This window comes from Malus sylvestris, chromosome 8, assembly GCF_916048215.2.
Source record: "Malus sylvestris chromosome 8, drMalSylv7.2, whole genome shotgun sequence".
NCBI lineage: Eukaryota > Viridiplantae > Streptophyta > Magnoliopsida > Rosales > Rosaceae > Malus > Malus sylvestris.
The window spans coordinates 27,863,306-27,889,633 of record NC_062267.1 but is presented as its reverse complement, the minus strand read 5'-3'; the positions used below and the strand labels follow the sequence as shown (position 1 = coordinate 27,889,633).

General features: G+C 39.0%; 2 protein-coding genes across 2 annotated transcripts; one reads left to right on the top strand and one right to left on the bottom strand.

Moving 5' to 3' along the window:
- Positions 1-656: 656 nt before the first annotated feature.
- LOC126631162 (sterol 3-beta-glucosyltransferase UGT80B1) lies at positions 657-9,771 on the bottom strand. Its single transcript, XM_050301318.1, has 15 exons — positions 9,626-9,771; positions 9,434-9,505; positions 9,046-9,148; positions 8,842-8,966; positions 8,421-8,491; positions 7,763-7,844; positions 7,470-7,571; positions 7,205-7,260; positions 6,541-6,575; positions 4,569-4,785; positions 4,129-4,344; positions 2,559-2,618; positions 2,337-2,376; positions 2,016-2,228; positions 657-1,293 (listed from the first exon to the last, which is right to left on the bottom strand). The coding sequence occupies exons 1-15, from the start codon at positions 9,704-9,706 to the stop codon at positions 1,234-1,236; spliced, it is 1,533 nt and encodes a 510-aa protein (XP_050157275.1). The 5' UTR covers positions 9,707-9,771; the 3' UTR covers positions 657-1,233.
- A 13,236-nt stretch (positions 9,772-23,007) lies between these two features.
- On the top strand, positions 23,008-26,323 carry LOC126631165 (bZIP transcription factor 12-like). The gene is made up of 4 exons (XM_050301321.1): positions 23,008-23,949; positions 24,072-24,143; positions 24,255-24,284; positions 25,830-26,323. The coding sequence occupies exons 1-4, from the start codon at positions 23,230-23,232 to the stop codon at positions 25,908-25,910; spliced, it is 903 nt and encodes a 300-aa protein (XP_050157278.1). The 5' UTR covers positions 23,008-23,229; the 3' UTR covers positions 25,911-26,323.
- The last annotated feature ends 5 nt before the right edge of the window (positions 26,324-26,328 follow it).

Genomic DNA, 26,328 nt, shown 5'->3' with positions numbered 1-26,328 from the left:
ACACTTATTTTTACTTCTCACACACCTCTTTCAATTTTCACCTTGCAAATCAAATGAATTGAAGAATATTAATGAACAACAATTAACAAGGTTGTGTGAGAAGTAAAGAATAATGTGTAAATAGCATTATCCTTTAAACAATGAATCTTACCATCAATTGCCACATCATGTAGTCAATGGTCTACGAAAAATTATTCAAGTAGATAGTCTCTCTAGCATCAACTCCTAACCCCTAATTGAAGTTGAGCTTATAAAATAATACAGCCTTGTAAATATAGTCCTTGGGTTGCTGAGTCTTATAGAAATTCTTCTCCGCACATTGGAACGCTAACCAATCAATCTTTTGTCCTTTCATGCGCCCGAGAGCAAAGCTCATGAGTTTTTACCCTTAAATTTGCACTCGTGGTTTATCTTTTTATCTCTGTTTTTACAGTGCTAAAAGTAAAACATTAGATTATTGAATCCGCAATTTCATGTAAAAATTAAAAAAAAAATCCCTAAGTGTAATAAAATATTGAATTTCTTGTGTAGATTTAAAATTACTTACAGATCTTTCATTAATAAATCGAAATGCAAGCCCACTAAATTGGAGGGAATAATGTGGCCCATAAGGTTTTGTTTTGTTTGTTTTTTTTTTTTTTGAGTGCAACGATATATTTTACATTACGGGAAGAAGAAGTTCGATTAAGCCACACAATGGGCAACCTAATTTAGTATCGAATTCGCCATCCACGAGATTCGAATATAAGACATTTCACTTACAAGTGGGGATGAATATCACCAGACCATATAAACACTCCTAGAGATAATCAGTGCATCTCATACGCCAAGTGTACGGTAGAAGCACTCGTGGAGATAAAATGGCGGTTCTCTTTTTCCGTCAAGTTAACAGTTTCTGCTCTAACCTTTCAACTGAGTTAGATGTACAACCATCTCTTTCAAAGTAACAAATATCAAACACAAGCTGCTTCATATGCTCCATATATCTTCTTTCATAGAAACATGCCACCCTTTCATCTGTTCCACTTTTCAAAGTACATGGACAGTTGACACACCGACGGCACACATGATTTAGGCATCCTTAGTAAGAAAACTTCTTACAGACATCATTAGTTCCTCCAAATCTTTATACGAAGAAAACTTCGCGCAGTAAGCATTTCCACCATTTTCAGAATCTCCTGTCCGCATTGCTGAAAACTATGTTCGAAGGCCAGTGCAAGAGATTGCGAATGATTAGCTTGAACCACCAATGATCTCTTCCTTGATATATTTGACCGCGTTTGAGACACCATCCTGAAAAGTAAAACATTATTTGGTAGATTAGATTTGTAGCAACTTTTATTCATGTTCTCAGGTCAAATTTTCAGAGACCCACCACAAAATAAAAGTCAGATCTCCAAACTATCGATGGTGATGGAAACTAGGAATATCCAACCTAGTAGAAAATTACAAATAAAAAAAAGGTCGTACCCAGTGCACAAGGCTCCTGCTTTACGCAGGATCTGGGAGAGGTGAACGTCGGCTAGCCTTACCCCCATTTATGGAGAGGCTGCTCCCAAGTCTCGAACCCGAGACCTACCGCTCATGGGCGAAGGCACTTGCCATCACACCAAGTGCGACCTCTAAAGAAAATATTTGTTTCCATGCAAAGAAAACATTTCAACGCAAATTTTGTAGACGCATTGAATGGCATCACAGATTACACATATCACGTTGAACATTGAAAAACATAAACAAAACATGTTGCACGCTACTATAAACTATAAAGTCCCCTTCTTCTTCCTCCCCCTTCTGCCAAATCTATTTCAAATTACAGTGCCGTAATGACACTTCAGAAAGGGAGTGAGGAAGGTGATGGATTAGGAATAGGAATTATACAGTAACTTTGCACATCCTATGAGTGACAGAACGGGACATAACTCATATAAAATATTCCAATTCAAGGATATATAAATCTACATGTGCGGTCTTTCTACCAACAATTATTAATTTCATAATTCAAGAGTAAGTGTTACCTCAAGAGATATTCTCTTAGAAACTTCTACAGCACGTTCTTTAATTTCAGGGGATAATGCATCATGTATGGCCCTCGATAGAAAATTTGCCGCTATTTTCTCATCACTTTCTTCTGGAAGTAAATGGGTTCTTTTCAATGGCTCAGGTGCTACTCCAAGCCAAAACATTCTTTCAGCCCAGTAAAACTGATCTAGCACAAATGGACAGACTACCTGCAATTTGTTTTTGCCTCTTGACTGTTATAACTGATATACTTGATTAACAAAAGAAAACATATGTTCATGATCGAATATAGAGATGCATGTACTTCCATAACTAACCTGTGGGATTCCTGCCAATAGTGCTGCAGCAGTAGTGCCACTTCCACATTTACAGGAAACAGGAAATAAAAAGTCAATACTTTGCTTGTTACATATTACTACAAAATGTTGAAGTAATTTGAGAGGAAAAAAGAAATTGATAGGCTCAATTAGAACAATTAGAACAGCATTGAAAAAATCAGCAATTAAGTGAACATATAATACGAGTTGGAGCACTCTCACCTTCCCCCATGATGAATTGCAGCGGCACATCGAGTAAACAGCCACTTGTACGGTACAGTTCTATTCAACAAGGAAATAAAATATTATTTAGCAGAGGTAAAGAATAACCAGAGGCCAACCCACTGCAACTTACTGTGTTTTGAAATTTAAGGATGGGAAGATCAAACTCAAAAAACACAAAAAAATAAGCAAGAAGATGAAGAACGCCAAGAATTAAGTACATTAGGCTATAACTTTAAGAAGGCAGCAACAACGAATCTCCACTATATCATCAACGGTACAACAAAAATATATTATCAAGCTTCAAGAATTGATGAACAACTAGAAAGGACAAGAACGAGAAAACAAGGAAACACTCTTATCCCTTTCTTCTGTCTCACACACACTCTGCCTTCCGGATTCTCTCATTCTAACGCTTGAGTGGTTTGGACAATCTACTTAATTGATTGGATGAACAAATATGATCCTCTACAACCTTTCTAAATTTTCCTTTAACATATCAATCCAGAGTCTAATAAAGTTCCAAATAAGTGCTAGTCATAAACAACTTAAAAGAGATTCCTGAAATTTAGTTATTATGAGAACCAGTTACCTCAGTTACTTAGCCTTTTCTATAGGCTTTTTAGCCAAAATGGTTCCTGAGATTGACATAACTCCTCACTTTGGTCCCTGAGATTTAAAATTGATAGAAGTGGTCCCTGAGTTTGTCCACTGTCAATCATTTTGGTCATTCCGTAAAAAATCTCTGTTAAAGAAGGATCAAAACGACAAAAAATAGCCTCATTTTTTTTGTCAAACCATTTTGGCCCATTATTTATTAAATTGAGGATATTTTTGTCATTTTGGTCCTTATTTGAATGGCCAAAATGATTGACGGTTGATAAACTCAGGGACTACTTCTATTGATTTCAAATCTCTGGGACCAAAGTTAGGAGTTATGTCAATCTCAAGGACAACTTTGGGTAATATGCCTTTTCTATATAAAAGTTGTGCGCATGGCATTTGTTGGTTTTTATGTAGTAGACTCCTATGTATCTTGGTGTTAACTGTTAAGGTTAATACCAAGAGTACACAGTAGTCAACCTTAGTTAAGGTAACACCACGATACACAGGAGTCTACTACATAAAGTCAAGAAGTCAACAAATGCCATGCAAACAGCTTTTATACAATACGGTAGTAAGAAGTTACAAACGGCTACGTGAGGGTGCAATCCATGTTTACTATTGCATACACTAACTATAAACACAGTGAAGAGTAATTATGTTGTTATCAAATATTAAAGTCCTGTAACTACATGCAACATGTTAAGAGAAAAAAAAAATGTGATTTTGCTATCACAAACACATTCAGGTGGGAGCAGATCGGAATGAGATGGTCATACAAGAAGCTTTTTGCATAGTTTTTTTTTTTATTTTTTTTAGTTTTGAAATAGCTTACATACTTTTTTCTTTCCAAATATCCTCACAAGGTTATTGTTTCCAAGTAAGTTTGCCAATAAACATTCACAAACATTACAAGTTTCAAGAGAAAAATGCTCATTTTATATTCTTATAAATACGAGATGCTCACCCAGAAAAGCAAAAGAGTCGGTCATTGAAGAGAGAAATGCACTCGTCATTAAACTGCTTGTGGGTTACATATGGTGATGACTCAGCAGCAACTGCTCGGATTGCTGCATCTAAAGGTATGTAGCCGGCTGTAAAGAGGATAAAGCGGTAATTTGTTATCTCTAAGACAGTTTGGAGAAGACGAAGAAACGCTTGAGTGTTTTTTAAAAATCCCATGCTGCATGCACAATGGGAAACTCAGATATCAGTATTTCAGTAAATCATACGAGTTGATCGTGCATTAACCTGTACAAAGGAGAACAAAGAAAGCTAATTATATATAGCGCAAGACTACAGCATGTAATAATTCAATTACATCCAGAGTCCCTCATATTCTTGTAAAGTAAATTCTGAGAATGCATTAAAGAAGTAGCTAAGGAACCAATTAGAGAAAGAACTTGCCTTCCAATTGAGCTCAGGCCTATGAAAATAGGTGGCATAGACACTGGGGTCTTCAAAAAATATTCTAACTGAACATGAGCTGAACACATTTCATCTTTTGTGTAAAGACGCTCTGAAGAAACAATTCTGGAAAGTTCACTGCACTGCTTACACGAAAACTGCCATTCATTTGGGAGAAACCAAAAGCCACAAACCCGAACATTTGATGGCCAATAACCTGTCAAAGTGCTAAAAACCAGTGAGAATTTTGACATAGTAGGAACAAAACGTGACTGACCACTTGACCAGATCGACCATATTCAAAAGAAGAGACAGGATCTACCGTAGCATTTACGAAAAATTAATAAATGATAAAGTCGCATGCATTGATTATAGTAAAAATCACTCAGCATAAAATGACCGGGGGAAGCTATTTAAGCTGTGAAGCACTCCTAAATTTTAGGTATGGAGTATCCCTTGGCTATATGTATCCAAAATTGAAATATCCCTTGGCTATTGTCAACTCTGACTTTAGGATTTTCGCCGACACTCTAGCGTGACACCACTATTACAGTCAAGATATATGGGAAAACCATATAAGAAAATGCAAATCTTTTCCTTGCTGAACAAGAATGGGATGCTGTATTATTTACACGTGAGGAAAATGAGAGCAAAGATAGTATTATGAATGATGTAAATAGTATAATTTGCAACTTTTTGTGTTTTCTTTTGTGTGGTGAGGAAACATAAATAGGGTGCCTGGACAAAGGGGTCATGTATGATTAGCATTGAACTTAATAATATTATCTTATTGACATATCCTTACTGAATCCGTACCCTAGTTTCTAGAGATTGTAGAATCATTGCCATAATGCCAAGAAACCTTTCTGAGGTTTTCTGTGAAGATATAGAAAAAGTGAACTTGAAGTGCAATCATATCCATGGTCATACAGAATCACTAAGTTCAAGAAAGCAATCAAAGTAAGCTTCGCACAGTAGTTCAAACAATCCCTTGTGTGACGTGCTTGACACAGAATCCTGCCATCTACTCTTGGAAAGACCATGTAAGTTTGATAACAAAGCAGTGCACCTCGGGAAAATAACATTATCTTTGTCTTCATTAAATATGAAACTACTTATGAAGTAGGCACCCAAAAATTGGGGATTGACTCCATCCTCTATGCTTCAAACTAGTGACAAATTTTCTCAGCACGATGAAAGAGAAGATGAAGAAGCTATCATAAAAAACTAATACTCAGGGACGAGTTGTTTCACAGAGAAAATGACACATAACAAATTAATGATGCTGAGATAAGCGTCTGAAAATCAGAAAAGAGTTCAAGAGCCTTTTATATTTCCCATGAGTAATATTTATGGGCTAAGGTAATTAATGATTTGTTTAGGGAAGTATGCAAGAACTCATAATATAGACCTTAGAAGTAAAAGAAAATATCATCTGACCAATTCCTATTCTGCTTTAACCCTTTAACAGAGTTTTTAGCACCATTTTCACTGTTTATCAAAATCTTCCTCAGTCATTTCTTAGGCTTTTCTCAGATTTCTCTATAAGTCTTGGCTCCAAGCCTTCAACGATGATTGCATTATGAATATGCTTCTACTTAATCTCTAAAGGGACTATTATTCATTCTCATCACTGAATTCCTCTCATCCCACTAAATGAAACAATACAAAACTTTTCTGGGCAATTTTTTTAAGTAGAAAGTTTAGGAGCACCTTGGTGCAACCTGTGTAAAAAGTTTAGGGCTACAACAAAGTTAGAAGGTAAGAGATTTAAAAAGGCTAAAGCAAGAGCAGTAAATAAAAGGGATTTGAGAATGTTAGCTAGAGATTGATTTTCTACCTAGTTGCATGATATGCAAAACCATCACCTTCGCAAGTATCCTATATCAAACCTATGAATTCAGTAGTACAACTGTACAATACAGACATAAAAGAAATTTGTACAAGTTTAAAATTGTATAAACATTTATACCAGGGCACTCGACTATTTCTTTGCTAAATCCATACCTGTCACACAGTGAGGAAAATCTTCAGAATAGAAACTATAAATAACTTCTTCCAGCAAAGAATTAAATAAATAACACACATTTATTTGAATAGATGCATGGAAAACTAGCCATTTTTCACATGGAACTTTAAAATCTACAGTATTTACCAGATAATTGCAGAAAGATAATCAACACTTTTAAATCATTTTGTTACCTATACCTATGAGCAAGTTGAAAACTCAGAACTCAAACAAAAAGGGTGGATGGAGGCCTATCATGCCAAGTGGGTAGACCTGTTACTGGGTCCTGCTTTTGAATGTTCATTTTGTTACCTATACCTATGTGCAAGTTGAAAACTCAGAACTCAAAGAAAAAGGGGGGATGGAGCCATGGAGGCCTATCATGCCAAGTGGGTACTCTCTCTCTCTCTCTCTCTCTCTCTCTCTCTCTCTCTCTCTCTGCTTTTGAATGTTTTTGAATGTTCATTTTGTTACCTATGCCTATGTGCAAGTTGAAACCTCAGAACTCAAAGAAAAGGGGGGGATGGAGCCATGGAGGCCTATCATGCCAAGTGGGTAAACCCTCTCTCTCCAGAATTGTAAATTTGTTACTTGTACCCTATGTGCAAGTGGAAAACTCGGAACTCACAGAAGAAGCGGAGATGGAGGCCTATCATGCCAAGTGGGTAAACCTGTTACTGGATCCTGCATTTGACAAAGAAACAATTACACAAGTTCAAATATAATTACAGCAGATATGTGATAGACAATTTTCAGCTAAGGTGGTACAAACTTCATTTGATGAGTGAAGAACTCGTTGCAGAAAAAATACCAAATGTGTCAACGTTGGTCCTCAAGAACTACTGTTACAATACACTGAATGCATTAAGGAGTTTCAAGTCAAAGATATTAACCGTAAAAGGGCAAGGACTCAAATTCAAATCGTCACATCTCCAGGATCCCCAATACTCGCTGAAAAGCGGCCACATCCAGTGGATCACATCTTTCCAACAAACCTATGTGCATATAAAAATTGAAAAGAAGAATGTTATTTTTGCAGGTAACAAACTTAATTTATATTACATAGACAAGGTACTAAAATTGAAATTCACTTGTTAGCGATGCTGTACACCATCAATTCCTAAGGCAGATCAATACCACTTACATCAACATTATTTCAAATATTACTCTACAAACAATAAAGTACCTTAGTGTTGTGAGCTTCCTGTAGGTATTTATATAAAAGTGGAAGTTCTTTTTCAAATTGGCGCTCAAACGACGAAGGTGCACTGGAACATAATTTGAAGCAGCAACAAATCATCAAGCCAGAACTTCAAAACGTTATAGCTACTTACAAGTTCTTACATTATTCCTTGGATTTTCTATATACCTATACACAATAGTGTTGCTCTAGTTATTTGATAATGAGGATATGGAATAATTGCTTCCTGACTTTATATGTAGGGTAGGCTATTCACACATCCATTTTTTCTTCTTCCACACCCTTGTTAATTTTTGGCCATTGATCTTCTTCAATTCATTCGATTTGAAAACCGAAAAATTGAGAGGGGTGTGTGAGAAGTAAAAATGGGTGTGTGGATAGCACTACCCTATATGCATCTTCATACAATTAAACACAAAGTCAAATACTGATTTTCCTTTCTATATGATCAGTGGAACTCATTATGCAGTAGAATTTCAAAGTGGCCCTAATATTAATCCCCCACCTCTCCAAGATCTTCATAAACATGAGAGATTCCATATTAAAACGCGTACAGTTGAGGCTGGCCAGTCACCATATATACATTGATTGTTACATAAGATCAATATTCAACTTAAATAAAATAAAACAAAAGGTTTAGTACCTATATGGAACAACATAAGGAGCAGCAACTATGCAACGGACATGAAAAAGTTCTGCAATACTCCATCCTTCCTTGACCATCAAGCAATTGAAACCAATTTAGATATCTCGTCATTATACCTACTGTCAGAAAGTCTAGTTGGATGCAATACTTATTTAGGGTCAAATAAAATTTAACATAATGCTAACTTGAGATGCAGATGTTCAAGATGTTTGAGCCGGCAATAAAACCTACGTAAGAACTTGAATGGAAAACCAGATAACCATACAAAACTTCTATTTGTTAATATTTGACATCCCTGTATATAGCCTTTCAAAATTTATTCTTCTTTCATGCACAATGTATTCATCCATAGAACAGATGCCTATGACGTAAGTTACGGAAAGGATAAAGAGTGGAAAAACCAGCAATAAGGAAGTACCAAAGCAAAGAAATTGATCAGTATAAAATCACCCTCCATGCTCGGGCCTGATCCAAATATCTTCTCCACTGCCAAACAACATTCTTGTCTGTGTTCAGCAGAAAACATGATTTTCTCCAAAGAACCTGGTAAAACAAAACATCCAATGACAACTTTACACATGCTGAGAGAACAACAACAAGAGAGTAGCCGAGCAATCTGAACCTGGTTCTTCTGTACTATCATGTTCCCGATGGATTGGGACAACAGGTGGTGATGAAATTGGAAGATACGAAACATGTTTTTCGGCTAAATGACAACGTAAGTTCTGCATTACAAGTCACAACAACAACCAACCAATTACAAAAACAATTAGTAAATTAGAAAAAAGACCCCTACAATCATAAGTTTTCATAGAAAAACACTTCGAAAGCTCAATTGGAGGGAAATAAAAAATAAAAAATTAAACCCTCCCCTATCGAATCGTCATGCTCTAATTAATTCTTAATTGTAAAATTCCTTTGGTGTACAAAGTATATTGGGTTGTTCTCTAAATATCGAGTTTGAAGTGTTCATACATACATACACATATATAGTATACTATCAAACAAACCTCATGTGCTGAATGCGTGATAAGGACGACATCGTACAGTATCTGGTCACAAGCAAAAGCCGCCGCAATGGCCTGCAAAGTGCAAACCGCAGAAGCAAAAACCGTCATTAGATTCTGGCAATGTTTCAATTTCTTGCATTTTCTCGGGAACCAAAGGGAAAGAATGAGTGGGAGAAAGGGATGATGACTTACAGCAATTGGATAGACATCGCCTTTGGTACCAAAGGCCATGAACGCAGCAGCAGGTTTCGTCCTCTCCGTCTCGACCTCCATTACTATTCCCTACTAGCTTCTGCAAATGCAGACCATGCTTTCTGTTTAACAAGTAAGGTTTAAGTGACGAGCCCACAGGGCCACACTCCGTACTACCCAATATAAGTTGTTTCACTAATGTTCAACTTGGGCCTTGCTACGGGCTAGTTTGGGATTACTATGCTTTTTTTTTTTGTCAAAACTGTTTCTACAAAATAAACAGATAAGTGTTTGGTAAACTACAATGTTAAAAGTACTTTTTAGTAAAAAAAAGTAGTGTAAGAGTATTTTGTAAATTTAAGCAATGTCAAACCAGTCTTAAGTCTCACATGGGCTTAACATGATGATTTGGTTCGAATTGGCATTTGGCTCAAACATAAAATTAAGACCTCTCGCTTATAAGTGAATAGGAATGCCACTAAGACGTAATACTAAGTGGCAGATTGTGATTGTATTAAATACGTATATTCACATGAATTATTTTTTACTGTTAAATGAGAATTGTATTAAATACATATAAATATTGTAGTTAATTTCGAATAATCAGTTGTGAAATAAAATATAATGTGTTTGATAAGTGTGTCTCTTTATAAGTGACGTGGATATCAAAAGCAATGAAAAATGGAGTTACATGACAATATTAAACGTCACTAGAGGAAATAAGGGCATGTTTGGGTTCCAAATTTTAAGGCATTTAGACCAATTCTAATGTATGTTGCTAAAACCCAAAATTTAGAATTTAGGAACCAAAACCACTCCCAACCCGAGCCCAATTGTTGCTAAATTTCATTATCTCATCCGTACGACCCCAATTTTGGGAACGGAATTGGATCCCATCTGGATCCACTTTGTGGGGATCATAATCATTCATTGTGTATTGTACAGTAAAAAATTATTTGACTTTTTTTATTTAAAATTAAACACAAATAGTATCTGACGAAAGCTGGCCACACGATGAACGGTTAGGATGTAGGGATCCCTAGGATTCCCACAGAGTGGATTCGAAGGGATCCTCTTCCTTTGGGAACTCCTTCTACTGTTGCCATTTCTTGTGGACCCCACAAATAGTCTGGCAAACTGGTCGTGTTTATCGTGTTCGTGTTGTTTTCTTGTAAAAAAAAAATATATATATATAAAGGCATTTTAGTCAAAATGATCCTTGATATTGGCATAATTTTTCATTTTGGTTATTGAGATTTGAAATTGATAAAACTAGTCTCTCAGTTTGTTAACGGTCAATCACATTTGTCATTCCATGAAAAATCTCTGTTAAATAAGGATCAAAATGATAAATATACCCTCAATTTAATAAACAATGACCCAAATTAATTTGACAACAAATTAAGCGTATTTTTGTCATTTTATCATTTAGTGTTATGAGAGGGAAGGGTAAATTTAACAAAATACCCTCACTTTAACATAGATTTCTCACATAATGACTAAAATGATCGACGGCGGACAAACTCAGGGATCAGTTCTATCGATTTTAAACCTCAAAGACCAATTAAGGAGTTATATCAATCTTAAGGATTATTTTGATTAAAACGCCAATAAATAATTGGGATACATGTAGCATTTTTAACGATATATAAAATATAAGCACTAATCCAATAGTGGAGATGTTGATTTGAAATTTTATTTTTGAAATACAAACCAGTCCCAACGGGTACTCTGCACAGAAGCCGAAGGGTGCCCTTCTGATGGGCGAGCTAGCCCTGGATGCCCAAATCCAAGGAAAATTCCAAACTGTATCTCAAATTGACGGGTTGGTGTGAGCTTATCTACGCGGATATGTAATGCTAAGTGACATTTTTAACCTTTTAATTGCTTTATGAACTGTGGAGCACTAAAAGTGAGCTAAAGAAAAAGGAAAAAAAAAGACTTGAGTGTTGTTGATGCACAAAACCGGAGGTCTTGGAACAACGTAAATCCGACCGTGAATCTACACAAACGCTCAAGAACACGAAGAACACAAAGAACACAAGGATTTTATCGTGGTTCACCCCAATGTTTGGGCTACGTCCACACTGTAGTTGATTCTGTTTCTCTGTAATTGTATGGATACAAGTGTTTGGGGGAAGTCCCCCGGAGGAGAAAGAAGAGAAGGGAGAGGAGAGCCTCGGTGGTGTGAGGTCTCTCCTGAATGTAATGATAGCTTCTCTTAGCCTTCTTAGGCTTGGCTCTTTTGCCCCCTTTAGAATGAGGGTAGGAGTCCCCTTTTATAGAATAAGGGGCTCCTCCTCTTTTACAAAGTATGGGCTTTAGTGTGAGGCCCAAATACAAGGCCCAAGGCCCAAATATACGAGGCCCTAAATATGGTATAAACAGTAGTCCCCCAAGTCTTCAGTCAAGAGAGTCTTTTGGCTGGAGACTTGAAATTCAGTCCATGTGTGGGCCGAAGTAACTAAATGTCGTCTAGAACTGATGCTCGATATGAGGCGGTGCTCAATCTGAAATGATGTTCAACTAGAAGTAGCACATGTTGTGAGGCCGCTTTGCTTGTAGCTTATGTTGCCTTGTTTGGCTCGGCTTGTGGCGTTTGAAGGTGAGGGAGTCCCTTTTATAGAATAAGGGCTCTCTCCTCAATACATAAGTGATGGGTTAGAGTTGATGCTCGCAGTGAGACGGTTGCTCAGTAGGCGGCGATGCTCTCTAATGGTGGTGAGGGAGTCCCTTTTATAGAATAAGGGATCGCTCCTCAATACATAAATCATGGGTGATCTTCAATGAAAGTGAGGGAGTCCCTTTTATAGAATAAGGGTTTGCTCCTTAATACATAAATAATGGGCTAGAGTCCCCCAAGTATTTTTCATGAGTGCTCTCTAAAAGTGAAGGAGTCCCTTTTATAGAATAAGGGCTCGCTCCTTAATACATAAGTGATGGGCTAGAGTCTCCCAAGTATTTTTTATGAGGCCCAGTTGAGGCCCAATATATGATACATAATGTAGTCCCCCAAGTCTTCGGTCAATAGAGTCTGTTGGCTGGAGACTTCAAATTGAATCCATGTATGGGCCGAAGTGACGGTTGTTCAGATGTGGTATTTGTATACCTTGCACTGAAGTTTTGTAGGTGAAGCTTTGCAAGTGAAGCTTTGAAGCTAGAGCTCTGTAAATGAAGCTTTTAAAGCTAGAGCTTTTGTAAATGAAGCTTTTGAATCTAGAGCTCTGTAAATGAAGTCTTTGAAGCTAGAGCTCTGTAAATGAAGTCTTTGAAGCTAGAGCTCTTGTAAATGAAGCTTTTGAAGCTAGAGCTCTGTAAATGAAGTCTTTGAAGCTAGAGCTCTTGTAAATGAAGCTTTTGAAGCTAGAGCTCTGTAAATGAAGCTTTTGAAGCTAGAGCTCTGTAAATGAAGTCTTTGAAGCTAGAGCTCTTGTAAATGAAGCTTTTGAAGCTAGAGCTCTGTAAATGAAGTCTTTGAAGCTAGAGCTCTTGTAAATGAAGCTTTTGAAGCTAGAGCTCTGTAAATGAAGCTTTTGAAGCTAGAGCTCTGTAAATGAAGTCTTTGAAGCTAGAGCTCTTGTAAATGAAGCTTTTGAAGCTAGAGCTCTGTAAATGAAGTCTTTGAAGCTAGAGCTCTTGTAAATGAAGCTTTTGAAGCTAGAGCTCTGTAAATGAAGCTTTTGAAGCTAGAGCTCTGTAAATGAAGTCTTTGAAGCTGATTTGACATGAGTGATGCTCATGCATGTTTATGTTGATTGACATGAGTGATGCTCATGGATGTTGACATGAGTGATGCTTATGGATGTTTATGTTGATTGACATGAGTGATGCTCATGGATGTTGACATGAGTGATGCTCATGAATGTTGACATGAGTGATGCTCATGAATGTTTATGTATGATTGACATGAGTAATGCTCATGTATGACTTGAAGTACTAGGCGTACTTTTGATCACCTGGTTGGTGCTATTTTGGGCTTATGGGTCTTTGCCCTCCACAACATTCCAGTCCAACCCATTTATTTTGGGCTTGTCGTTGTTCTTTTTTTTTTTTTTTTTTTTTTTTTTTTTACCCTCTGATGGGGTTTATACATATTACCCTCGGATGGGGTTTATACAGATGTGTCCGAAAGATAAGGAAAATAAATTACATCATTCTGGTGGGGTGTTTATTCCATGCTTTTGCAGTGTCCCCGTGTGTTTCCCTTTGCTTTCTCTTTTCACTTTCTTTTTCTTTTTCTGCGTAGGCTAGGCGCAATGTATTTTGATCTAAATCTGCCAATAGCATTGCTTTTGTCAGTGCTTTTGCTTTTCTTCTTTGTGAGCACATGACCCCTCCATGACTGCACCACTTTTTTCTTTTTCTTTTGCATTGTCTCCCATGTGCTCTCGAGGAGGGCCTCCATTTTCCTTTTTCTTTTCTACTTTTGCTTTCTTAGTGACATGATGGCTGGATTGCTTCACTGGTGTGCAATTGGCGCATGCCATCTCCACAAACTTCTTCAGACCCTTTCCTCCTTTTCCTTTTTCTTTTCTACTTTTGTTCCCACTGCATCTCTGTCTGTCTCTTGGCGAAACTGAAGGGTTAACTCCACTTGCTTTTCTTGGACATCTTGGTCGTGCCCATCCACTATCACGCCTCTTTTTTCTTTTTCTGCTGTTTGAAACACAAGCTGGTGTACTCCAGCTGTAAAAATCCCATCAAAGTACTTTTCTTTTCTGCTCTTCTGCTTTTGTTCCCCACTCTTCCATATTTTTTATTTTTTTTTTGAAAATCCCTGTAGAGCTTAATGGCCGGTGGGATTTCCTCGCTGTGGACGAACAGCCAGACGTTCATCCCCGTCATACACAGCTTCAGCACCTCCCATGGTGTCCCCTCGATTGCAACGGATTTCGGCTATGAGGTGGCAGTTCTCGAGGTTTTCCTTGATGGTCTCGACGGTCCTGCTTCGACGCGGTGGTGGAGCTGGGGAAGTCGGAGTTCGGCTGTGACTCTTGTCCTGCCTCTGCCTGGTCTGGTGGTGAATTTTACTATTTTCTCTAAATAATCGTACTCGTCAAAATCCATCAGACCTTTCTTCTAACCAAACAATAACCTCACGGGTAAACCTCAGTTCTGGCGATATCTCCAGTGGAGCTTGGATTGGAGGGCTTTGGTTTCCTTAACAACGAACTGAAGCAAAGAACCAAAAAATAATGGAAACATTTTTCTCGTCGTACTGCAGCTGAGCCGCCGCGGACCCGTAGGCTCGACGCTCCAGATTCTCTTCGCCACATATCCCAAAAGCTTCAATCTGGGGCTGCCACTCTCGGTAACCAGGATGCAGGGACTGGCAGTATGAATGATTTAGGGGGAGCCATGTGAGACTTCGGCGATGCTCTCTGAATGTTTGATCCCTTCAACTCAGACGGTGTTTTGGCGTCGTAGATGTCCTCGTAAACGACGAATGCGGTGGTAACCCTTAAGCATCTGCAACAGATCAGGAAAGGGTCAGATCTTGCTCTCGGTGTGGTTGTACTCGAAACTGGAGACGTTCTTGGTCTCTGCTTCTTTGTCGCACCGATCCCGGTCTCTTTCTTCGTCTTCCTCTGATTTCAAGCTCAGGCCGTGGACTTCCGTGTCGCTAGTTGGTTCCGGTGAAGGAGCTCCGGCGGCGCTGGTAAAAAAATGGCAGCAATTACCTCATCGAGGAGGAAGAAGGCGGTAATGATCACAACGAGGATTCACCTCAATGTTTCTAGACGCTCATTCCCGATAACTTCCAGATCCGGTCTCAGTATTTTGGATCGGGGATTGCATGGCGTTGAACCTGTAGTAATTGCCCTGCGAAGAGGACGAGTAGGCATGAGACGCCGGCGTAGAGATACCACGACCCCGTCCCGAACGGGATGTCGTCCAACGTCGTCATCAGGTCTATGGCGCCATTCAACGACATCATTTTTACCGTCGTATTCAGCTGTTAGATTAGGATACGTGATTATGCGTGATAGACGGCAGAGATTGAAGCAGCAGAGAAGCTCATTGTGAAATAAACAACGATGAGTTGAGGTTTTCTTGAGTTGTGTTGAGTGGTGTTTGGAGGTTTGAAACGGATTTTGCAGATTTGCAGATTCTGCAGATTCACGATGGAAGTGAAAAAATGAAAGAGAACCGACATAGTTTTTTGTGTCGATTCCCACAGACGGCGCCAAATGTTGATGCACAAAACCGGAGGTCTTGGAACAACGTAAATCCGACCGTGAATCTACACAAACGCTCAAGAACACGAAGAACACAAAGAACACAAGGATTTTATCGTGGTTCACCCCAATGTTTGGGCTACGTCCACACTGTAGTTGATTCTGTTTCTCTGTAATTGTATGGATACAAGTGTTTGGGGGAAGTCCCCCGGAGGAGAAAGAAGAGAAGGGAGAGGAGAGCCTCGGTGGTGTGAGGTCTCTCCTGAATGTAATGATAGCTTCTCTTAGCCTTCTTAGGCTTGGCTCTTTTGCCCCCTTTAGAATGAGGGTAGGAGTCCCCTTTTATAGAATAAGGGGCTCCTCCTCTTTTACAAAGTATGGGCTTTAGTGTGAGGCCCAAATACAAGGCCCAAGGCCCAAATATACGAGGCCCTAAATATGGTATAAACAAGTGTAAAGCGAGAAAGTATAAAATAAAGGGAATCTTAAAAAATCATTTATGGTACTGTTCATTTTTAACGAAAAAGATATTTTAGTTTAAAAAATTATTCCGGGTACTATTTACTTATATATTTATTTTTGTTGTAAATAATGAGTATGTTTGCCCACATGTGTGTACTATATACTCACAAGCTAAATAGTAATGTTTTGTAATTTTCCATTGAAGTGGCTCTATAAATAGAGCACTTCATTTGTGCAAAAGAGTGTATAAGAAGAAGAGAGAAAAGGAAGAGAAAAATATCTAATAGTAATAATATACATTACTTCCTCTGCAACAGCTTGTGTTAGTATAATACTCTGCAACTGCTTCGTTCCTGTCCCGAATAAAGGTTATCTCTCTATAACTTTTACATTTTTATAACACGTTATCAGCACGAGTCTCTAAGTATAACCATGTCTCATTTACATTCACTAAACAATAAAGGAAATCATTCTCTCATTTCTCTCCGCCGAACGAAAAAAAAAAAAATGTTTCCTCTAAGGTTTTTCCTGTTCATCTTCTTCATCTGCCTCAACTGCGCGGTATATCCTCGCGACGAACTATTTGCTCCATGCCTGCTCGTAGTTCTCCAACTAGCGGTTACATACATCTTTGATTACTTGTTTGGTTTGGATATTGATTACTAACATAGTATTTATATTGATTTTACTGCAATCCAAGATGGTGCGGTACAATCGCCCGTCTTGAACTGCAAATTTCATCTTACTGCGATCCAAGATGGTATGGTATCATCGCCTATCTTGGACTGCAGATCTACTTTTACTGCAAATTTCAGGTGGAGCGGTATAATCGCCCTCCTTGCTCTCCAAATTTAAATTTACCTGTTATTTAATTTCATTGCAATTTTAGGTGGTGCGGTATAATCGCCCTCCTTGCTCTCCAAATTTAAATTTACCTGTTATTTAATTTCATTGCAATTTTAGGTGGTGCGGTATAATCGCCCTCCTTGCTCTCCAAATCTAAATTTACCTGTTATTTAATTTCATTGCAATATAATCGCCCTCCTTGCTCTCCAAATTTAAATTTACCTGTTGTTTAATTTCATTGCAATTTTAGGTGGTGCGGTATAATCGCCCACCCTGCTCTGCGTATTTCAATTTTCTTGCTACTTGAGTGGTGCAGACTAATCGCCCATTCCATGTTACATTCTTTCAATGAGAATGGTGCGGTACAATCACCCTTCTCATTCACCCTGAAAATCTCGAGCCAGAAGTTTCGAGTGCTTATCATTTTGGCCTGAAGATCAAAATGAAAAATTTGTAAGAACCAGAAGTTCTAACATCACATTCCTCTAGGAATACATATTACTGCAAGTTCTTACACATCTCATTTTCTTTCAGAAAAGAAAATGACAAACTTGGCTAAGCTTGAATATGTTGCCCTGGACATTACCAGGAAGAATTACCTTACTTGGGTACTTGATACCAAGATCCATTTGGAAGCAGGGAATCTTGGAGATACCATCAGGGAAGAAAGCAGCTCATCTTCTCAAAATCGGGCGAAGACTATGATCTTTATTCGCCGCCATCTTGATGAGGCACTAAAGAGTGAGTACTTAACGGTTGAAGATCCGTTAGCTCTCTAGGAGGCCTTGCGAAGCAGATACAATCACCAGACAACGGTGATTCTTCCAAAAGCTCGCTATGAGTGGTCTCACCTGAGAATTCAGGATTTCAAATCAGTAGCGGAGTACAATTCTGCGTTGTTCAGAATTACCTCTCAGATGAAGCTCTGTGGGGATACCATTACTGATGAAATATTGCTGGAAAAGACTTACAGCACATTTCATGCCAATAACGTGCTCCTGCAGCAGCAGTATAGAGCGCGAGGCTACACTGAATACAACCAGCTGATATCTGTGCTCCTGGTAGCTGAATAAAACAATGAGCTCCTGATGAAAAACCATAATTCCCGACCTACTGGATCTGCACCATTCCCAGAAGTAAATGCTACTTCCCTCGAAGTGAACGCCACATCCTCTGGTGGTAATTATCATAAACAAGGACGTGGCCACAAACGAGGTCGATGGAATAGGAAAGGCAAGAACCATGGTGGTCAGTTTCACAACCAGGTTCAGAGGCATAATTCTGGCCCGAGCTTCAAAAATGTGAATCGTCACAAAGGCAAAGCTAACATGACCAATGCTCCCAGGAACTCTGAAGGAGCCTGCCATAGGTGTGGTGGCAATGGGCATTGGGTGCGAACTTGTCGTACCCAAAACATCTGGTGGAGTTGTATCAAGCCTCCCTCAAGAAGAAGGGTGTCGAGACCAATTTTCTCGACCAAGCTAAACCAATGGATATACCTGATCCAGTGTTTGATTTATCAGGGCAATTTGACGCAACTCACCTAGATGTTTCAGACTTCATTATGGAAAGGGGGAATGAAGTATATCGGTTCGACTAAATCGTTTATGTTTGATGTACTTTTATTATGCTGAACTTGTTGTCTAAAACTAGTTTTTCAAATTCAATAAAAATGGCATGTAAATTTCCTGTTATAAATTGTTTGTTAACTGTGATTCCATTTAATCAGAAAGCATGGATAAAAACTGTGGTTATTCTCAGAACATGAGAAATGGCGGAGATATTTGTCTTGCAGACAGTGCAACCACACATACAATACTTCGTGATCGAAAGTATTTCTCAAGCTTAATGCTTACAAAAATAGGGGTAACAACAATATCAGGACCTTCATATGTGATTAAAGGCTCAGGGAAAGCTCAGATTATGTTACCAAATGGAACAATATTGTCCATACAAAATGCATTGTATGCTACTCGATCTACTCGAAATTTGTTGAGTTTCAAAGACATACGTCTAAATGGATACCACATTGAAACGAAAAGTGCAAAAAATGTGGAGTATCTATGCATTACCTCCAATGATACCCAGAAGCGTATATTGGAGAAGTTGCGTGGTTTTTCGAGTGGATTATATTATACATACATAGGGACAGTTGAATCACATACTATCATGAACCAGAAGTTCATTGATTCAAAGGTTTACATGCTTTGGCATGGCCGTCTGGGTCATCCAGGATCCACCATGATGCGTAGGATCATTACCAACTCTAATGGACATCCATTATTGAGCAGAGACATTGCTATCTCAAATGATAACCCTTGCAAGGCTTGTTCTCAAGGGAAGTTGGTAATTAGACCATCACAACTAAAGGTTGATGCTGAATCCCCATCATTTCTACAAAGAATTCAAGGGGATATCTGTGGACCTATTCAACCATCTTGTGGACCATTTCGATATTTTATGGTTTTGGTTGATGCATCCACCAGATGGTCACATGTTTGTCTCTTGTCTACTCGGAATGTAGCTTTTGCAAGACTTCTTGCTCAGATAACTAAGTTACGAGCACAATTCCCAGATTATCCCATTAAATCAATCCGACTTGATAACGCTGGTGAATTTACGTCTCAAACCTTTGATGATTACTGCATGACATTGGGCATTGATGTTGAACACCCTGTTCCTCATGTCCATACTCAAAATGGTTTAGCAGAAGCATTGATCAAACGGCTTCAGTTAATAGCCCGCACTTTGCTTATGAAAACCAAATTGCCAGTTTCTGCATGGGGACATGCCATTCTACATGCTGCATCATTGGTTCGATTGAGACCTATAGCCAACCACCAATACTCCTCAATACAACTCGTGTTTGGACATCAGCCAAACATTTCACATTTACGAGTTTTTGGTTGTGCTGTTTATGTGCCTATTGCACCCCCGCAACGCACTAAAATGGGACCTCAGCGTAGACTAGGAATTTATGTGGGTTTTGATTCACCATCTATTATTAGATATTTGGAACCCTTGACAGGTGATATGTTTACAGCTCGTTTTGCTGATTGTCATTTTGATGAGACAGTCTTCCCATCGTTAGGGGGAGAAAAGACCGTTCCAGAAGAACGGAAAGAGCTGACATGGGTTGTTCCCACCTTGTCTCATTTTGATCCTCGAACCCTTCAATGTGAAAATGAAGTGAAAAAGATCGTTCATCTTCAAAGCATTGCCAATCAAATGCCAGATGCATTTAATGATGCTATGAAGTGACAAAATCGCATATACCAGCTGCAAATGCACCTGCCATAATTGATGTCCTTGTTGGACAAAATAAAGTGGCAGCGAATGATTCATCTGGTGCACGCCTGAAGCGTGGTAGACCACTAGGTTCAAAAGATTCAGCCCCTCGGAAGAGAAAGACGGGGGCACAACTGAATCCAAATGAAATCATTCAGGAAGAGAGAGTAAATGACAAATCCACAATTCATGACTCTGGACTTCCAGAAGAAGAAAATGGCCCTGAAGAGACAGAAGTACATGAAAGCAAAGAAATCTCCATAAATTATGCATGTACTAATGAATTGTGGGATCGGAATGAAATAATTATTGACGATATGTTTGCATTCGCAGTAGCCACTGAAATCATATTAAGTGATGATATTGAGCCCCGCTCTGTTGATGAATACAAACAGAGACAAGATTGGCCTAAGTGGAAAGATGCAATCCAGGCAGAATTAAATTCCTTGGAAAGGCGAAGTGTTTTTGGAACCCCAACTGATGTAAACCCCGTAGGTTACAAATGGGTATTTACAAGGAAACGCAATGAGAAAAACGAGATTGCTAGATACAAAGCACGACTCGTTGCACAAGGCTTTTCACAAAGACCTGGAATTGATTATGAGGAGACATACTCTCTTGTAATGGACACAATTACGTTCCGTTACTTAATAAGTTTGGTGATTTCAGAAAAACTTGACATGCGACTTATGGATGTCATCACCGCGTATCTATATGGAGAATTAGATACTGACATATATATGAAAGTCCCAGAAGGACTTAAGTTGCCTGAAGCAACAAACAAACCACGGGGTATGTTCTCAATCAAATTAAGGCGATCACTATATGGGTTGAAACAATCTAGGCGAATGTGGTATAATCGTCTCAGTGAGTATTTGATTAAAGAAGGATATATCAACAATGTCATCTGCCCTTGTGTGTTCATTAAGAAATCCAACTCTGGATTTGCTATAGTTGCAGTATATGTTGATGATATGAACTTAGTTGGGACTCCTGAAGAGCTCCATAAAACTGCTGAATATCTGAAAAGCGAATTTGAAATGAAAGACCTTGGGAAAACCAAATATTGTCTAGGCCTGCAGATCGAGCATTGTGTTAGTGGAATTTTGGTCCATCAATCAGCTTACATTGAAAAAATACTGAAGCGATTTGGCATGGACAAGGCTTATCCACTTAGCACCCCAATAGTCGTTCATTCTTTAGACATTAAGAAAGATCCATTCCGTCCAAAGGAAGATGATGAACTGGTCCTTGGTCCAGAAGTACCATATTTGAGCGTAATAGGTGCTTTATTGTATTTAGCACAATGTACTAGACCAGATATAGCTTTTTCAGTTAACTTGTTAGCCAGGTACAGCTCTGCTCCAACAATTCGTCATTGGAAGGGAGTCAAAGATGTTTTACGATACCTTCGTGGGACAACAGATATGGGTCTCTTCTACTCAGACAAGCCCACAAATGAACAAATCTTTGTTGGATACGCAGATGCTGGTTTTCTCTCCGATCCGCATAAAGCCCGCTCACAAAATGGATATGTGTTCACTAATGGAGATACTGCAATTTCATGGCGATCAACGAAGCAAACGTTAGTTGCAACATCTTCCAATCATTCGGAAATAATTGCGTTACATGAAGCAAGTCGTGAATGTTCTTGGTTAAGATCAATGATCCATCACATCCGGAATTCATGTGGTCTACCTTTAAAGACAGACACTCCAACTGTCATCCATGAAGATAATGCAGCCTGTGTCGCCCAGATGAAGGAAGGATTTATCAAAGGTGATAAGACTAAACACATATCTCCAAGATTTTTCAGCGCACATGAGCTTCAGAAGGCTAAAGTTATTGAAGTCAGACAAATCCGTTCCAATGAAAATTTAGCAGACTTGTTCACCAAATCTCTACCAAAGTGCACATTTCAGAAGTTGGTACAGGGAATCGGATTACGTCGACTTACAGATTTGAAGAATGCGGAATCAGGGGGAGATACAATTTAGGGGGAGCATCCATGATACATGCATGTTGTACTCTTTTTCCTTCGCTTAGGACTTTTCCCACTGGGTTTTTCCTATCAAGGTTTTAACGAGGCAACCTAAGCATGCTCAACACCATCCGGGTAAAGTTGTACTCTTTTTCCTTCGCTATGGTTTTTTCCCACAGGGTTTTTCCAAGCAAGGTTTTAATAAGGCAACTGATGTTGATATGTGGGCATCCAAGGGGGAGTGTTGTAAATAATGGGTATGTTTGCCCACATGTGTGTACTATATACTCACAAGCTAAATAGTAATGTTTTGTAATTTTCCATTGAAGTGGCTCTATAAATAGAGCACTTCATTTGTGCAAAAGAGTGTATAAGAAGAAGAGAGAAAATGAAGAGAAAAATATCTAATAGTAATAATATACATTACTTCCTCTGCAATAGCTTGTGTTGGTATAATACTCTGCAACTGCTTCGTTCCTGTCCCGAATAAAGGTTATCTCTCTATAACTTTTACATTTTTATAACAATTTTGTCATTTTCGTTAAAATCTAAAATTTTTGAGAATTTTGAGTGATTGGATAAGCATTAATTAATTGAATTTAATAATAATAATAATGGTAAACGAGTAAGCAGTGCAGGTGGGAGGAAACACACAGAGAGAGTAGAGCCTACGGCATCACGACTTTTGGTTCGTTTTGTTTGTTGGTTTTGGAAGGAATTCCAAAGCAGTTTAATTATTATTATTTTTAATTAAAAAAAGATTCATCGGAATTCTTCGTCGAAGAAGAAAAAGAAATCAGGTGAAGAATCAAATCAGAGGGCTGGAAATCCGGGGGAGAGTTGCGAGGATGATGGCGACGTCTTCGAAAATGGCGGTGGTTTCAACCGCGAATTCGGATCTGCCGCGGAGGGAGTCCTCTATATGTTCACTCTCCACTTTCCTGGCCGACGACGACGACAACCGTCACCACAAGCACCAATCCATGACCATGGACGACATCCTCAGGAACATCTACAGCTCCACCGGGACTGGCACTGGAAATGACATGCGCGACAACGGTCACCATCAACAACTTCATCATCACGCCGAGGCCAGGTCCGTCGACGAGGTCTGGAAGGAGATCGTCGCCGGAGGAGCTGGAGTGGGAGTGGGAGTGGGAGAGGAGGAGGTGGGAGTGGCGGAGGGAGATGGCGGGGATCAGGTGCGGGGAGGAGAGGGAGGAGGTGGTGGTGGGGGTGGGATGGAGGAGATGACCTTGGAGGACTTTCTCACCAGGGCTGGGGCCGTGAGGGAAGAGGACGTCAGCGTGAATGCCGGCGGAGTTCCGATTGGGTACGGGCAGTTCCAGGTGCAGCCTCCTCCTCCACCTCCGGCTGCTCAGGGTCAGCTGGTGTACGCGAACGGGACAACAAGTGCCAGCGGAGGCGGAGGTGGTGGTGGTGGAGGAGGGAGGGCTGGGAAGAGGAGAGCCGTGCAGGAAGCTCCACTCGATAAGGCAACGCAGCAGAAGCAGAGGAGGATGATCAAGAACAGAGAGTCCGCTGCCCGGTCCAGGGAACGGAAGCAGGTTGGATTCAGTCTTTGCTTGACCATGTTTGTTTGGTTTCTGAGAAAATGTTAAATTGATTGTAAACAAACAGAAATCTGAAATCGTTTATTGAAATTGCCGTGTTTTAATTGCGATTTTAGGCTTACACCGTAGAGCTCGAATCTCTGGTAACGCAGCTGGAGGAGGAAAATGCGCGGCTCCTCAGACAACAGGTCTATTAATTATTCAATCATTTCTTAAAATTTGATCATATGCTTTTACTATTCTGTTTAAAAGAAAGTTTTTCGCTCTAATTCCGTATGAATTCTGATTTCTGAATGCAGGCTGAGCAAAAGAAGGAGAGGTTTAAGCAGGTATGTACTTTACATCTATGAATTGTGAACTGCCTTAGTGTGTGTATCGATTTATTCTTTATGGTTTTCAGTTTCGTAAATGATTCGTAGGTGTGATCATGTTGAACATAAGCAGCTTCCAGTTCATAAGCTTGGAACTTTCCTTTTTAATCAGCTTTAAGTTTAAAATACGTAATCAACTTGATAGGAGTTATTTTCTAGCTTTACTGATTTTTGACCTTGCATTGTGAAGATTTCTGTGTAGAAACAATACCTCAATTGGGAAGAACGAAAGTTTAGATTTGATTTACGAACATTGCCATCACTTACGTAGGGGGTTCTTGGGATAGGTAGAAAAAATCATTATGGCTGAACAAGATTAGGATTAGTTTTCATAAAATGCAACAAAATCCATTAGAAGAGTATTCATTTGCTCCTTGGAGTCTTTCTGATGCAAGAGAAATGAGGGAGACAACTCTATGGCCACATCTGTATGCTTTCTCAGTAAGAAGCATGGCAGCTTTTCGTATAATCAAATCAGAGAGGCTTAGGGCTCGTTTGGATGTGCTTTTAAAATGGCTGGAAGCGTCTTTAGAGAAAATGTTTTTGGGTTCCAAAAGCACTTTAAGTGCTTTCTGCAAGAAGCACCAGTTATGTGCTTCTTCTGTGAAACACTTTAAGTGTTTTTCCAAGATTTACTTGCATTTTTACTAAGGATTGGTTCCAAAAACATTTTCACCAAAAGCGCTTTCAGTCATTTTAAAAGTTCATCCAAACGAGCTCTTAAGTTGTCATTATATTTAAATGTCACAACGCTTAACTGAAGTTTTCAAACGTCTTTTGGTATTTTAGCATCATGATATTGTGGTTTGACCATAAGAAGAAAGTTGGGACTGGGTTTTGATATGTGTATGCTGCAGTTAGTATGCGAGCATACAACGTAGTTTGTTAGTTGTCTGGTTTGTGAACCGGAACTTGTACGTGGCCAATCAACTAACATATCGTTAAATAACTGAATTAACTGCAAAAAGAGGTGATATCAGCAAAAGCTTTTAGTATTTTGATCAGGCTGAAGTTTGGCCTATATCTGGAACCTAAGTTGCATGTCACCCTTTCATCTTCTGGTCTGATTTTCTAACACTATTTAGTATATGTTAATTTTTTTACAAGGAGATGCAAGATGTTCACAATTCGGATTCTTTTTCTTGGCTTTTTCTCTGGATTTATCGATGAAACAAAGGCCCTGTTTTGCTGCATCCCTATACTATTGTTGAAAACAGACTAGGTTGCACTTACACACCGCCATTCTTAGCGATCACTCGTAGAATACGCCCTCTGGTTGCTTAGTATTGAGTTGTATAGCTTACAAGTCAAACAACCTTGTTCGGGAAGATATTCGAAAACTACAATGCATTGCAGTCCGTGATTTAGATTCGACGATGTTACATTGTCTTCTTTATATACATCCTTTTATTTTGATCATATCTTCTTTATATACATCTAAAGCTGCATTTTACAAATGTTAGTAAATGATCTAATTCTCTCTCATTCTGTCTGCACTTGCAGCTCATGGAGAACCTCATTCCTGTTGTAGAGAAGCGGAGGCCACCACATGTTCTTCGGAGAGTACATTCGGTGCACTGGTAGATGCGGTACCAACCGTGTGGTCTGCGGTTATACATAAAAGGAATTTGGTAGATAAATACTTAAAGAAGGAAAACAGATTAAGGGTCGATTAGCTGTTGGTTAATCTTTTGGTAGTCGAAGCGGATTTTGTAAAGAGAAGCAGGTACAGCTGAAGCTTTGGATCAATTTCAATACAAGTAACTGTGGATGCTCTCAGTTGACGGCTTGTGGGAGATCCTTTTCAAACACTTGACAGGTTCATTGTAATTAGTATTTGTAGAAAATAACCTCATTTACAGAAAGCCCTGTTGCCCTTCATGCCGGTTGAAGGGCAAGCCGACAGAGCTAGACGACGGACTAATTTATACTAATGTTGCTGTTTACTCTTAAATGATATGCTCGAGTGAGGAACCATATGGTACATGATACTAAAACCCGT